The sequence below is a fragment of the Bos mutus genome, chromosome 10, assembly GCF_027580195.1.
Source record: "Bos mutus isolate GX-2022 chromosome 10, NWIPB_WYAK_1.1, whole genome shotgun sequence".
In the NCBI taxonomy this organism is placed as follows: Eukaryota; Metazoa; Chordata; class Mammalia; order Artiodactyla; family Bovidae; genus Bos; species Bos mutus.
This window is the reverse complement of record NC_091626.1, coordinates 70,187,751-70,200,889: the sequence shown is the minus strand read 5'-3', so window position 1 is coordinate 70,200,889 and position 13,139 is coordinate 70,187,751. Positions and strand designations below refer to the sequence as shown.

At 40.3% G+C, this 13,139-nt stretch overlaps 1 protein-coding gene across 10 annotated transcripts in view; it reads left to right on the top strand.

Moving 5' to 3' along the window:
- The window catches only part of STARD9 (StAR related lipid transfer domain containing 9), a 121,278-nt gene that overhangs the window by 60,366 nt on the left and 47,773 nt on the right, over positions 1-13,139 (top strand). For 9 of the 10 annotated variants that reach the window (XR_011465683.1, XM_070378130.1, XM_070378129.1 and 6 more), the window contains 8 exons: positions 2,350-2,419; positions 4,053-4,125; positions 7,816-7,883; positions 8,966-9,063; positions 9,465-9,674; positions 9,853-9,950; positions 11,137-11,214; positions 11,656-11,727. Coding sequence is in view for 9 of the 10 variants with exons in the window: in XM_070378130.1 (XP_070234231.1) it covers positions 2,350-2,419; positions 4,053-4,125; positions 7,816-7,883; positions 8,966-9,063; positions 9,465-9,674; positions 9,853-9,950; positions 11,137-11,214; positions 11,656-11,727 (767 nt within the window). In the remaining variant the exon portion in view is untranslated. The remainder of the gene's footprint in view (positions 1-2,349; positions 2,420-4,052; positions 4,126-7,815; positions 7,884-8,965; positions 9,064-9,464; positions 9,675-9,852; positions 9,951-11,136; positions 11,215-11,655; positions 11,728-13,139) is intronic. The other variant, XM_070378133.1, reaches the window with a different exon arrangement.

Genomic DNA, 13,139 nt, shown 5'->3' with positions numbered 1-13,139 from the left:
TAGGTCTCTTTAGATAGTCTGTGTAATTTTTGCTAATTTTCACTTATGTTGTCAGATCTACTTGTGTGCTGGTGTGTTACGGTTTTGTGCCAGACAATATTTGCTAAATTGCTTGTGGAAATAATTGAGAGGCAGAACAATAATATCTCCTGGCGGAGAAGACTCGTGTTTACCTGTGCCAGGTTCCTGCACAAACACGCTAGGAATCCAGAATCAACTCAGTCCAGGTGAAGGACTAAGAATGTTCAAAGTTGAGCTGAGGTCCCTTCAGAAAATGTTTACTTCTAATTCAAACTTATTCCTGTGTTTTAGCCCTTTAAGTTTCCAACTCAGAGAGGTGGGGTGCCACAGGGCCCACATGGGCCCTGGACTGTGTAGTCTGTGTCTCTCTGTATCTGTGAGGTTGTCAGGAGAACTGCTGTCAGCCACTTCTCAAGATATGGGAAATGCTCTCAGAGGGATAATGTCTGCAGATGCTGGCCTGATGTTTTTGGGCTTCCATCCTTCCCCAATATATGGCCTGAAAAAATTTCACTATCTGGTCATCCCTCTGTGCCCTCACATTGATGTCTTTTATATTCTGTCCAACTGTTTCTAACAGTCTTTGGCAGAAGTGTTGGTTTATATTATCTAATTTGCCATTACTGAAAATGGAGGGTCTCTATCTTTGGTTAAATTTTTAAAGTTCTTTTTCTTATAGAGAATTTTGAACATTTTGAACAAAAATAGACTAGTGTAATGAACCCCATGTTCACAAAACCCATAACCCAATGCTGCTGCTGCTGCTGCTAAGTCGCTTCAGTCGTGTCCGACTCTGTGTGACCCCATAGATGGCAGCCCACCAGGCTCTCCCGTCCCTGGGATTCTCCAGGCAACAACACTGGAGTGGGTTGCCATTTCCTTCTCCAATGCATGAAAGTGAAAAGTGAAAGTGAAGTTGCTCAGTCGTGTCCCACTCTTCACGACCGCATGGACTGCAGCCTTCCAGGCTCCTCCATCCATGGGATTTTCCAGGCAAGAGTGCTGGAGTGGGGTGCCATTGCCTTCTTGGCAAATTCTGCCTTATCTACATTCCTGTCCACATTCTATATTATTTTGAGGCAAGTTCCAGATACCAATTCATGTATAAATATTTTAATATGTAGCCCTAAAAGATAAGGAATGTTTTTTTTTTTAAAAAAATGGCATTCACAAAATTATCACATCTAAATAATAATAATAATTCCTTAAGATAAAAAATCCAGTCAGTGTTCAAGTTAATTATGTTAATTTTTAGTGTAATTATATTCAGCTATGAGCCCATGAAGATACTTTGGTTCCTGAATCTCTAATAAAGAGATTCTCTAGCACAGTTGTGAAGGCCTTTTTTGACTTGGTGGGTAACCAGCCATAGAGATTTACTTTTGTGCCCTTAAGCGCCTCCTTACCTTTTATCTAAAGCTACCCATTCTCCAGTGGCTAAATTCAAGTCTCGCTTCCTCCATGGAGCTTGCCCTGACTTTTCCTCTGATTTCCTCAGCATTTATTATCTTACTACTCCTGTGGCACTTGGCCACATTATCTTGTATGATTTCTCATGACTGTAAACTGTGGGAGGATAAGGACACGTGTACTGTGTTTTGTATGTCAAATTGAGTCCACCATTTTGTGGGGCATTTAGGCCCTATCTACTTCAGAAATTTGATGAGGGCCAAATGAAGTAATTCATGAGAACTTTTCTTATAACTTAAATATAGTACAATTCTAAGGATTTTTTTTAAACTTTTAATTTCATCTTGGGGTATAGCTGATAACCCACAATGTTGTGACAGTTTCAGGTGAACAGCGAAGAGACTCAGCCATACATATACATGTATCCTTTCTCCCCCAAACTCCCCTCCCATCCACATAACGCTGAGCAGAGTTCCATGTGCTATACAGTAGGTCCATGTTGATTATCCATTTTAAGTATGGCTATGAGTACATGTCCCTCCCAAACTCCCTAACTTTCCTTTCCCTCATCCTTCCCTCTGGCAACCATAGGTTCGTTCCCAAAGTCCATGAGTCTGTTTGTAAGGAATTATTATTATTATTTTTGTTGTTAGCATAACCACTATATGAATTCTAGACTATAATCTCTGGGAGCGTAGAGACTGATGTTTCCAGAGAGACTGTCACAGTGCCTGACAGTAGGCTCCCAGTAAATATTTGTTCATTTAATCCATTATCTGAATGAATTAAGTTGTTCCTCAATTTTTGTCTGCCAGCTAATATGAAATAGGATAATAAATTTAATTACCTACAAGAAAAGGTTAAACTTTGCCAAAAAATTTTATTTAATCTCTTTTTTCCTCCTCACAAATCTGATAGGTTTATCTCAACACGTAGTTACCAACTATAAGCAAGTAATTCAACTCTTGGAGGAGGGAATAGCAAACAGGTAACAGGTTTGTTTGTCCCTGTCATTCTTTCAGTCTCATTCTCCTTTCCTGTGTTCTCACTGCCTTTTTGCAGTATAGATTCTCTCTGCAGCTCCCCACATTCACAATCAGGAGGCCTTTGTCAGAACAAAAATGTACCCAGGGTAGGGGGACATGGCTGAGATTTAATGCTCTTCTCACTGGTGGTGAAGCTGGAGTTTGTCCTGGATATAGTAATACTAGGTAGTAAGCCCAGAAAATTACCCTATGTTTTGTCTTATAATACACAATTTCTGCTGTTTTCATCAAAGAAATGATTCTTGCCTGCATTGTCCTTTCCTTGATAGAGATACTATAGTACAATATAGTTTAAAATTTTTCAGAAAACCATTTTTTGTTCCAGAAAAGTTTTGCATACTGTAATTGTTATTGAGTCACTAAGTCGTGTCCAGCTTTTTTGCAGCCCCATCTCTCCTCTGTCCATGGGACTTCCCAGGCAAGAATACTGGAGTGGGTTGCCATTTCCTTCTCCAGAGGATCTTCCCGACCCATGTCTCTTGTATGTCCTGCATTGGCAGGTGGATTCTTTACCACTGCGCCATCTGGGAAGCATGTAAAGTTTACTCAAAAAGACTGTTTAGAATCAGCTATGAAATACTAGGTGCTGTAGACTCTCCTAAAAGCTATTGTAAATTATGATAATACTCTATATTTTTAGTTACTGTGGAATACCCACAATGTTATTAATATATGCCCCCCAAATAGCCTTTTTCACCTGAAAAAAAAAAAAACTGAGGAATTTGGAGTCTTCTATGTCCCCTGTTAATAACATGTCTGAGTTAATTGAACATAAAGGAAAAGATTTAAATTTAAACTTCTGTTCCTTGGTTTTCATAGAACTATCCTGGAAGCACTTACTTCCTGTCTTCAGGGTACCCTGAGTTCCTTAATTGTTAAGTGTCAGGCTTCACCTTGTCCTTTTTATCCTTCAGTTGACCAGCCTCTAGATTTTAACTCTTCAATTCTGTAACTTCTCTGAGAACAGAAGTCAATGAGTTGGTCTTAAACTGAAGCCATATTGACTGACTTAGATTTAGATAAAGAGAGGACTCTTCAGACTTTAAAGGTCACCATTGAAATGAATCTCTCAGGGAGACTGTGCATTCTTCACCTGGCTTAAGCATGATGTTCATGTAATTCAAGATCTCAGTTTTAAAGCCCTTCCTGGCACCATGAGATTAATATTCTTAATAATGACTTACTTTCGCTGTCTTTGAGCCTTCTTCTCCAACAAGTTCTCCATATCTACTTGTCTAATTTAAATAGGTTTGTTTTAGGGAATTCTTCCAGGTTGATGATTCTCTAGTATCACACCTTTCCATTCTGATTTTTAACTTCTATTGCTTAAAAAAAGTTCTAATTGTGGTTTATTATGAAGTTATACTCACTGTTGTTCTCAGATATCAGTACCTGGAACACTGCTTCTGCTCTCTTGGGACCATTCTCCTAACTTTAAAAGACTAAATACTGGTGTTTCGTGATCCTCACTTGTGAACCTCAGCACTAACATTTTTTCTTGTGTTCCCCATGGATCCTTAAGGATCCACCATGCATAAGCAATCTTGTCCTAATTTTCTTCCCTTGTGTACACAGAATCACAGCAGCAACCCATGTTCATGAAGCCAGCAGCAGATCCCACGCCATCTTCACTATCTACTATACACAGGTTGGTTACCACTTAAATGTTTGCTCAGATTTCTTCCTTTCATTGTTCCTTTTGACTAATTTTCCATCTTCCTGTTTCTTTTTTTCTGCCCATCCCTTTATAGGTCCTCTGATATGACCTAATATTATAAGTAGGACCTACACATAATCTACTAAGCTGCTCACCCAGAATGGCTAGAGGCATTTCATAAAGACTAATCAAGTATCTTTGACTAACATTTTGCTTTTAACATTTCAAAGCACTTTCATATCCATATGATCAGTCTGGGCATTTAAAATAAAGCAAGATTGAAATGAAAATACACATTAAAATTAAAAAGTAGAAGATTCACTTTTATTATGATGGAGTGAGGAGGTTAACAAATCCTATCCTCCCAAAGCAACAGTAAACCTAGACAAAACTGTCAAAATAAGTATTTCAGAATAGATCAAAGCCATATAAACTGAGAAGCATGTATTCAAGAGAGCTACTGAATTTCTGGCAAGAGTACAAATGTATGGCATGTTCCCTTGGGCTGCTCCCATCCCCACCCACACCCCAATCTTTGTCAGTGAGGAAGTTCAATCAGAGAAGGGCAGATGGTGGAAGCCAGCAGCTCGGTTGCTGCCACTGCTCGAGGGGTTCACTTGATTGGGAGCATTGTCAGTTAAAGTGGGTGATCTTGGTGGCAAGCTAACAAGGAGATCAGTGGCTCCATTAACCTGAGATTGTAGATCTGCTTCAGGCAAGAAGTGAACTGGAAAATTATCTGGGGGTTTAACTGGGAATTCTGGGAGATGATATGGCCATAGGGAGCTTGATAAGATTTTCACATATCCTGGGTTGAATGGAAGCTGTACACATAGGCATCAGAGACTATGTGCCCATATAGCCCTGACTGACAGAATCTGCACGCATGTGCAGAAAAGACACAAGAGGGCCCTGTTGGCTACTGAATGCTGGAGTAAACTTAAAGTGGCCAGAATTTTTAGTGAATTTCCCAGCTTACACATAGATCCATCAGCAGAGAGTAAAAGTCTATTGGCTCAAGGTGTTTAATTGCAATTTCTGACCAATCTTTGGCTCAACATTAAGGTATGCAGACACTGGTGGCCCCCTAGAAGCCAGGCCTAAAATTAAAAACAACTAAAGGAAAAAAGCTGAATTTGGCTGCATGTTGTAGAGGAGTCAGATTTTAGAGCTTTAGTACAGGCAGGTTACCAGACAGACAAAGCAACAATCACTATCACCTTCAAGAGGAAAAAGATCAGAATCCAGGGTTGTTATGGTGTTATCTAAAATGTCTGGTATTCAACCAAAAATTAAGACATGCAAAAACAAATAAGAAAATGCAGCCCACACCTAGGAAAATAAAACAGTCACTAGAAACTGCCTGTTAAGTACTCCACTTGTTGGATTTAGCATACAAAGACTTCCAGGCAGCTAATATAATATGTTCAAAGAGCTGAAGGAAACCATGTTGTAAAGAATTAAAGGAAAACATGCTGATTATGACTCAAGGGAATTTCAATAAAATGATAGAAGTTATTTTAAAGGGGGAAATTCTGGAAATGGAAATGTATAACAACAGAAATGAAAAATTCACTAATGGGACTCAAGAGTCAATTTTAGATGTCAGAAGAATTAATGAAGTTGAAGATAAAACAATAGAAATCATTCAATTTGAAGAAGAGTAATTGAAGAAAAATGAACAGAGCTGCACAGACCTGTCGGATATCAGGTGTGTCAGCATAAGTATAATGGGAATCCTAGAAAGAAAGAAGAGAAAATAGGCATAAGAAAAATAAAAAAATAATGGTGGCCAAAACCAGTCAGCAAATGTGTTGAAAATCATTAATGTATATTTTATTAAAAAATTAACCAAACTGGATCATAGACACTCATGTGAAACCTAAAACATTCAACTTGTATGATAGAAAAATAACATGGGTGAACCTTGTGACCTTGGACTAGGCAAAGGTATTTTTAGAAATGGCACTATAAATATAAATTGAACAAAAGAACAAATTGCAATTTGGAATGGGTCAAAATTTAAAACTTCTGATCTTCAAAAGATACTATTAAGTAAATAAAAAGAAAAGCCACAGATAGGCTTTTTGTAAAATGTATGTCAGATAAAAGGCTTGTATTCAGAATAGATCCAAAACTCTCTAACCTCAGTAAAACAACTCAAAAAGATGGGCAGAAATTTTGAACTGATACTTAAGAAAATATACAGATGACAATTAAACACTTGAGAAGATGCAGACATCATTAATTATTAGAGGAATGCAAGTTAACATCAAATAGCTATCACTGCCCACCTTTTAAAATGGCTGAAATTAAGAAGAATGATTATACTAAATACTGGCAAGATGCGCAGGAATTGGAGTTCTCATACATTATTGTACTGGTGGGAATGTAAAATGGTACAACTTTGAAAAAGAATTAGTTTCTTAAAAAATTAAACACATACCTACCATATGATTCAGCCATTACACTCCTATGTGTTTTCTCAAGAGAAAAGAAATCATATGGCCATAGAAAGACTTACACACAAATATTCACAGCAGCTTTGTTAGTAATTGTTCAAAACTGGAAACAACCCAAATGTTCATTAAGAGGTGAATGGATGAACAAACCATGATATATTCATATAGCTGATACTATTAATACTTAGCAATAAAATTGAGCTTTTGACATGTACTTCAATCTGAATGAATCTATAAATAATTATGCACAATGAAAGAAGCCAGACATTGTATGATTCTGTTTGTGTGAAATATCCTGAGAAGACAGATTTATAGATAGAAAATTGAGTGTTGGTCTGGGGCTGGAGATGACAATGGAGATTGATTGCAAACAGACTTGAGGGAATTTGGGAAGTTATTGGAAATGTTTTAAAACTGGATTTTGGCCATGGATGCACAACATTAAAATAAAACAACAAAAATCCCATATTGAATTAAAAAAAAAGCCAGCATAGTTTTGCTCTTGAGGACTGGATGTCCCTGCTTAAAACACAGAGAGAGTCCTGCCCAGCAGATTAATAACATGCTGTGACTTAGGCTGTGTTCTGCTGCTGCTGCTGCTAAGTCACTTCAGTCGTGTCTGACTCAGTGTGACCCCATAGACGGCAGCCCACCAGGCTCCTCTGTCCCTGGAATTCTCCAGGGAAGAATACTGGAGTGGGTTGCCATTCCCTTCTCCAAGGGATCTTCCTTGGGTTGCCATTCCCTTCTCCAAGGGATCTTCCTGACCCAGGGATCAAACCCAGGTCTCCTGCATTGCAGGCAGACTCTTTACTGTCTGAGCCACCAGGGAAGCCTGTGAGAGGTTAACAAGAGGCAACCCCCTGCCCAGCACACCGCCACCTGCTGTGGATCTCTACTGATGAGTCAGAGCCTCCCAGAGCAGAGTTGAGTATTTACCTGGTAAATTGTGCTCAGGAAACTTTGTGGGGGATGGGGAGGAGGTTGCCTACCTACTCTATGGAAGTTTTGCTCATATTTTTAATGAAGGAAGAACCCAGGGCTTACTAATTGTGCCTGTCAGATATTGAGAGCTCGTCTGGTTCAGAGGAAGTTAGAATACAGATTTCTTGAGTGAATTGGCTAAAAATCCGAATATCATCTTGGTTAGGAGGGGGTCTGTGGGGAAAACAACAACACGTCATTCCAAATGACATTCTAAATCTATTTCATCCCTCAGGCATTCCTGGAGAACAACCTCCCCTCTGAAATCGCTAGCAAGATCAACCTTGTGGACCTAGCAGGCAGGTAAATTAGGATCTCAAAACCAGGTGGAATTATTTCCTTGACAATGACCCTGTTCTTGCCCATTTTACAGGGAATAAACTTTTCCCCACCTTTTACACATTTCAATCATCCTGAGAAAAATTACAAAAGAAACAAATTGAATGCTAGGTTAAGAAATTATAGTTTTCTAGGGCTGAGAAGTTCTGTGTTAGGGGCTCTCAATCTTAGCTGCCCACTGAAGTCACCTGGACCTTTCAGAGGTCCCAGTGCCTAGGCTGCACCTCAGATGAAATAAATGAGACTATTAGTGGAGTCAAGGGGAGTGAGGCTGTGTGCAGCCAAGATGGAAAACTGGTGCTTTAAGTACAGGTGACTGAACACACTTTTTTCCTTTGACCTAGTATTGATTTTATGCAGCTCTACACATCTCTTCAGAAAAAAGAAAAGCTTTAAAAAACATTGTGGTATTGGGGATAAAATACTACCTTTTTAAAAAGTATTAGATGAAAGCATGAATTTTACTCATTTACATATCTAGAAAGAAGAAATTTTCAGGAATAATGTAGTCAGAAAAGAGTGTAACATGAAATAAGGCAAATTTTCTTATTTTAAAACTATTAAATAATTAATATGGTACAGTACTCCCTTAAAAGCTTAAGTGCTTTCTGAAAGAAACTGTATCAGCCAACTGGAAGTGTGAATTTTTAATATTTCCCATTTATTTGAATAAGGAATTTGAAACTGTTAATGACCCAGATACCATAAAGCCATTAACATGTGAAATTAAAACAGTAAAGAAAAGGAGAATGGTATATAACAGAAAGCTATATTGGTATCATTACAGTAAATGAGTATTACTTTTAGCTCAGAGTTCTTTGACAGCCAAATGTAATGAATTATTTGATTTTTATTGCCTGGGATGTAGAAGGATGCCAGTTCATGGCATGACGGTAACATTATTTCTGGAACTGAATTCTAAGGGGAATTTATTATATGGATCTTTTACATGAAGGGCAACACAATGGATAGTGTTTTTCAACAGTGTTAAAAGGATAGTGTCTTCTTGTTTGCTTCTGTTTCTGTTTTCATCTACTGTGTTTTAGTGAAAGAGCAGATCCCAGTTACTGTAAGGACCGGATTACTGAAGGAGCCAATATCAACAAGTCTCTTGTGACTCTGGGAATCGTCATCTCCACCTTAGGTATTTTGCCAGTAACCTGGAGGACCAGAGTGGGAGGGAGACTTTGGAAAACAATTCACATGTTTTCATTTTGCCAGAATAGGCTAGGTACTTAAAAGGTTCTCTTTAATAAAGTTTCTGGTTTGGGGCATGAAAAATGGATATTTATGGTTTTTGATTACAGCATTACCATCATCCTACCACTCATTACAAAAAGAAGAGAGACTGAGAAATTATGTGTCTTCAATATTCCATTGCTTGAGTCCAGGGTCTAATTCAGGGCCCACATTTAAAGCCTCCTGACATAGACAGAAAGGGATTAGGGAGTATGATGTTTGTGTTCTCCAGCCATTGCTTTGTTTTAATGCATTTGTTTCATAATTACTTTTTTTTTTCTTCCACTTTTATTATTGTCTCTTAAGCCCAGAACTCTCAGGTATTCAACAGCTGCCAGAGCCTCAACAGTGCAGCTAGCGATGGTGGTGACAGCGGGCTCCCTAGCTCTCCTTCCGGGACCAGCAGTGGAGCGGGACCCTCCCGGAGGCAGTCATACATCCCCTACCGGGACTCGGTGTTGACCTGGCTGCTGAAGGACAGCCTCGGAGGCAACTCCAGAACCATCATGGTTGCCAGTGAGTGGGCTGTGGAGTTTGTTCTGTGTTGGGTCTGGTGCTCTGCCTCAGAGTAAGGACCATGGCTGCCCATTTCATCAAGGGTCTTATTCAGCCTGGGTGATAGCAGCAAGGCCAGTGGTCATGGGCTGGGTGGGAAGGGCTCGGCGTGTGTTTTAACTTTCTGCTTCTACCCCAGCCGTTTCTCCTGCACACACTAGCTACAGTGAGACCATGAGTACATTGAGATATGCATCCAATGCCAAAAACATCATCAACAAGCCGAGGGTAAATGAGGTGAGACCTCCCTCTGAAGTCCTGGTTTCCTACAGCTCACAACAAGTTCTCCGGTTTTCCTCCCATTGATTTCTCCTTGTACTCACCCCAGTGGCCAGACTTGTTCTCCAAGTGATGAGAGAGCAAAATTCTTTCTTTTCTCATATCCCAAGTGGCTTCATCCAGTTGCCTTTTAAAATAATTTATTTTAGGTGTTTCCCTATGGCCGTTGATCTTAATATCCCTGGTACACTATTGCCACTGGAGGAAAGATCACTTAAGAGTGTCTGTGTTTACTGCCTTTATTCTGAGTTTATGTTGCTTTGTGCCTTTTTTCATATGCAAATTGCAGTGACATCTCTGTTTTGGGCTAAAAGTGGCATATGAAGAATTTTTTAGCCTTTAAAGCTGAATTAATGATGAGAATATTCTAAAAGTTCCTCATTTGCTTTTGAGTTTTGGTAAAAAATTCCAGGGCAGGAATTACAAATGGGTGGCCCACGTATAGCTCATCTGTGGACTGTTTTAAAGGGCAGTGTATCAATAATTAGGCACTAAGTTTAGTCACACATAATACTGGAAGATTAGCATACTCTGGTGTTCGTATTACCTGCCTGATGTCCTGCTCTAAGGCAGTGATTCTGAAATTTCAATGTGTATCAAAATCACTTGGATGGTTTATTAAATCAGCCCTGAAGACCTTATAATTTAGTAGGTGTTAGGGCATTATAATGGCACCCCACTCCAGTAGTCTTGCTTGGAAAATCCCATGGACAGGGGAGCCTGGTAGGCTGCAGTCCATGAGGTCACTAAGAATCGGACATGACTGAGTGACTTCACTTTCACTTTTCACTTTCATGCATTGGAGAAGGAAATGGCAACCCACTCCACTGTTCTTGCCTGGAGTATCCCAGAGACAGAGGAGCCTGGTAGGAGGCTGTCTATGGGGTCACACAGAGTTGGACACGACTGAAGCGACTTAGCAGCAGCAGGGGCATTGTAGGGAATGGGGGTCCACAGATTTCGTATTTCTCACTAGCTCTTAGGTGAAGCTCCTGCTGGTCCTGGGACCACACTTTGAAAAGACTGCCCTAGAAATTACTCCAAAGGAATAATCTGCCTCTTCCAAGCTCATTGCGAGTAGCACCTCATAGCCATTTGGGCCTTCATATCAGTCAGTGGTGACCGAGTTCTCCCTGTGTTTCAGGATGCAAATGTGAAGTTGATCAGAGAACTCAGGGAAGAGATTGGGAGACTGAAAGCCATGCTGCTGAGCTTTGAGCTGGTATGTGGGCGTCAGGAGTTTTCTGTCCTCAGGAGACCCTTCTCTTCTGCAGAGGATCTGAGCCCTGCTGCATTCTGTGTTCTCAGTCAGGTGATGCTTGAAGAACAGAGTGGGAGCAGAGACAGGACAGGAGCTATGATTACCTGTGTAGTTTCAGAAGGGATGGGCACCCTTTTACTCTATCATCTCTGCTGTCCAAAGGGCATCGGCCTGCATGACCCTTGTTCTGTATGTGGGCAGATACAGGGTGTGAGAAAAAATTACCAGAAAAATTTACCAGAAAAAATTACCTCGAATTCTCCTTCTTTGTACCACTCTGAGCCCAATACTTAGCCTTCTGATTTGCTTCTGATTTTAACAATAAGGTCTTTCCTTTATCTGCACCTTTCTTTCCTAAGAGTAAGGGTGGGGCCCATGAAGCACATCTCTCTCTTTGTACAGAGAAACTTCCATTCATTGCATGAGGGAAAGGATGAAAACCTGAAGGAGCTGATTCTCCAAAATGAATTGAAGGTGGGTATGTTGGGGGCACTCTGTTGTGCTTCACTTCACCTTGGGAACAGTTCTGACCTCCCTCCATCATTCGTGGGCCAGGACTGCTCCCTCATCAGGACAGAGAGGTTCTATATAGAGAAAACTTTTGTCTCCATTGAGCCTTGAGTTCGGGGATGTTAGTCTTAGGGCTGCTGATTGGCTTTCTGACTCTGCTTTGTTCTCTCAGGGGATCATAATAACTCCTTTCAGACAGTACAGTAACATAGAAAAATATTATTTTCCAGTAAATAAGTAAATCAACTAAATGACAGGTAGTCACTGAGTACCAAATAGGTGTTCAGCCTGATGCTGCAGGAGACACAGAGAAGTCCCTGCCCTCAAGTGGCTTGCAGTCTAGTTGGAAGCACATTTAGAGAATGATTCAATGCAGTAACTTACGTGAGTTAGATGGAAAGAGCTTCAGAAGGAAGAAATCATGGTGGCTTGGAACTTTCATTGACAGCTTCAGTGCTGGAGTAGGAAGGCAGAGAATTTGAACTAGACCTTGGAGGATGGATAAGGTCTGTTAGATAAGGAGATGGGCTGAGGTGTCAGGGTAAGGGAGGGATGACAGAGGCAAAGCCACAGAAGTGAGAGAAGAGCTGCTGTGAGAGACCATGTGGACACATGCAGTGTGAGGACCTTGGAGCCAGCCAGGATACGTGCTCCTGATAGAGGCACTGAGGGGAGGAGAGGGCCGGTTTAGGAGGTGTGTACTTGACATAAGCAGGTTACTCATAGCTTCTTAAACCAAGCTGGTGACATGATAAAGGAGTATATAGGGGGAAATTAATATGACAGTTGCATGTAGGATGGATTGAGGCCTGGAAACAGAGAGACCAACAAGGAAAGAGACTGTTTTTGTGACCCTGTGAGGGTGAGTATATTTGGGGAGATTGAATCAAATGGTAATTCCTGGAGACATTTAAAAGGAAGAAGTGGTAGGCATTATTTGGTGACAGGTTGGATTTAGGTCTTATAAATGAATGTCCCCACTTCTAGTGTTCCACTGCATCATCCTTGTATGTTATTACAATATAACATACAGTATAACATAACTGGCTATGTTAGTATTTTGTTACTCAAACGAAACTTTAAGACTACTTCAGATATTCAGAAGTTTCTCAAAAATTGTGTTTAGCTATATGTTCTGATTTTTGCTTCATTCCAGGCTTATTAGCATTTTTACATTATACAGGCTGGCAGACTGGACTTGAACCTGCCACTTCCTGGCCTTACAACTTTAGGCAGGTAGGAGTGGGTGATAAAGGTCTCCAGAGGGGAGGTGTCCTCTGCAGCACCTTCAGGGGAGTGTGCCCTGCCACTCACCTCTGCCAGCCCTTCATAGGTATCCTGTAGTTTTCGAACTTCAACTTAATGATTATAATATT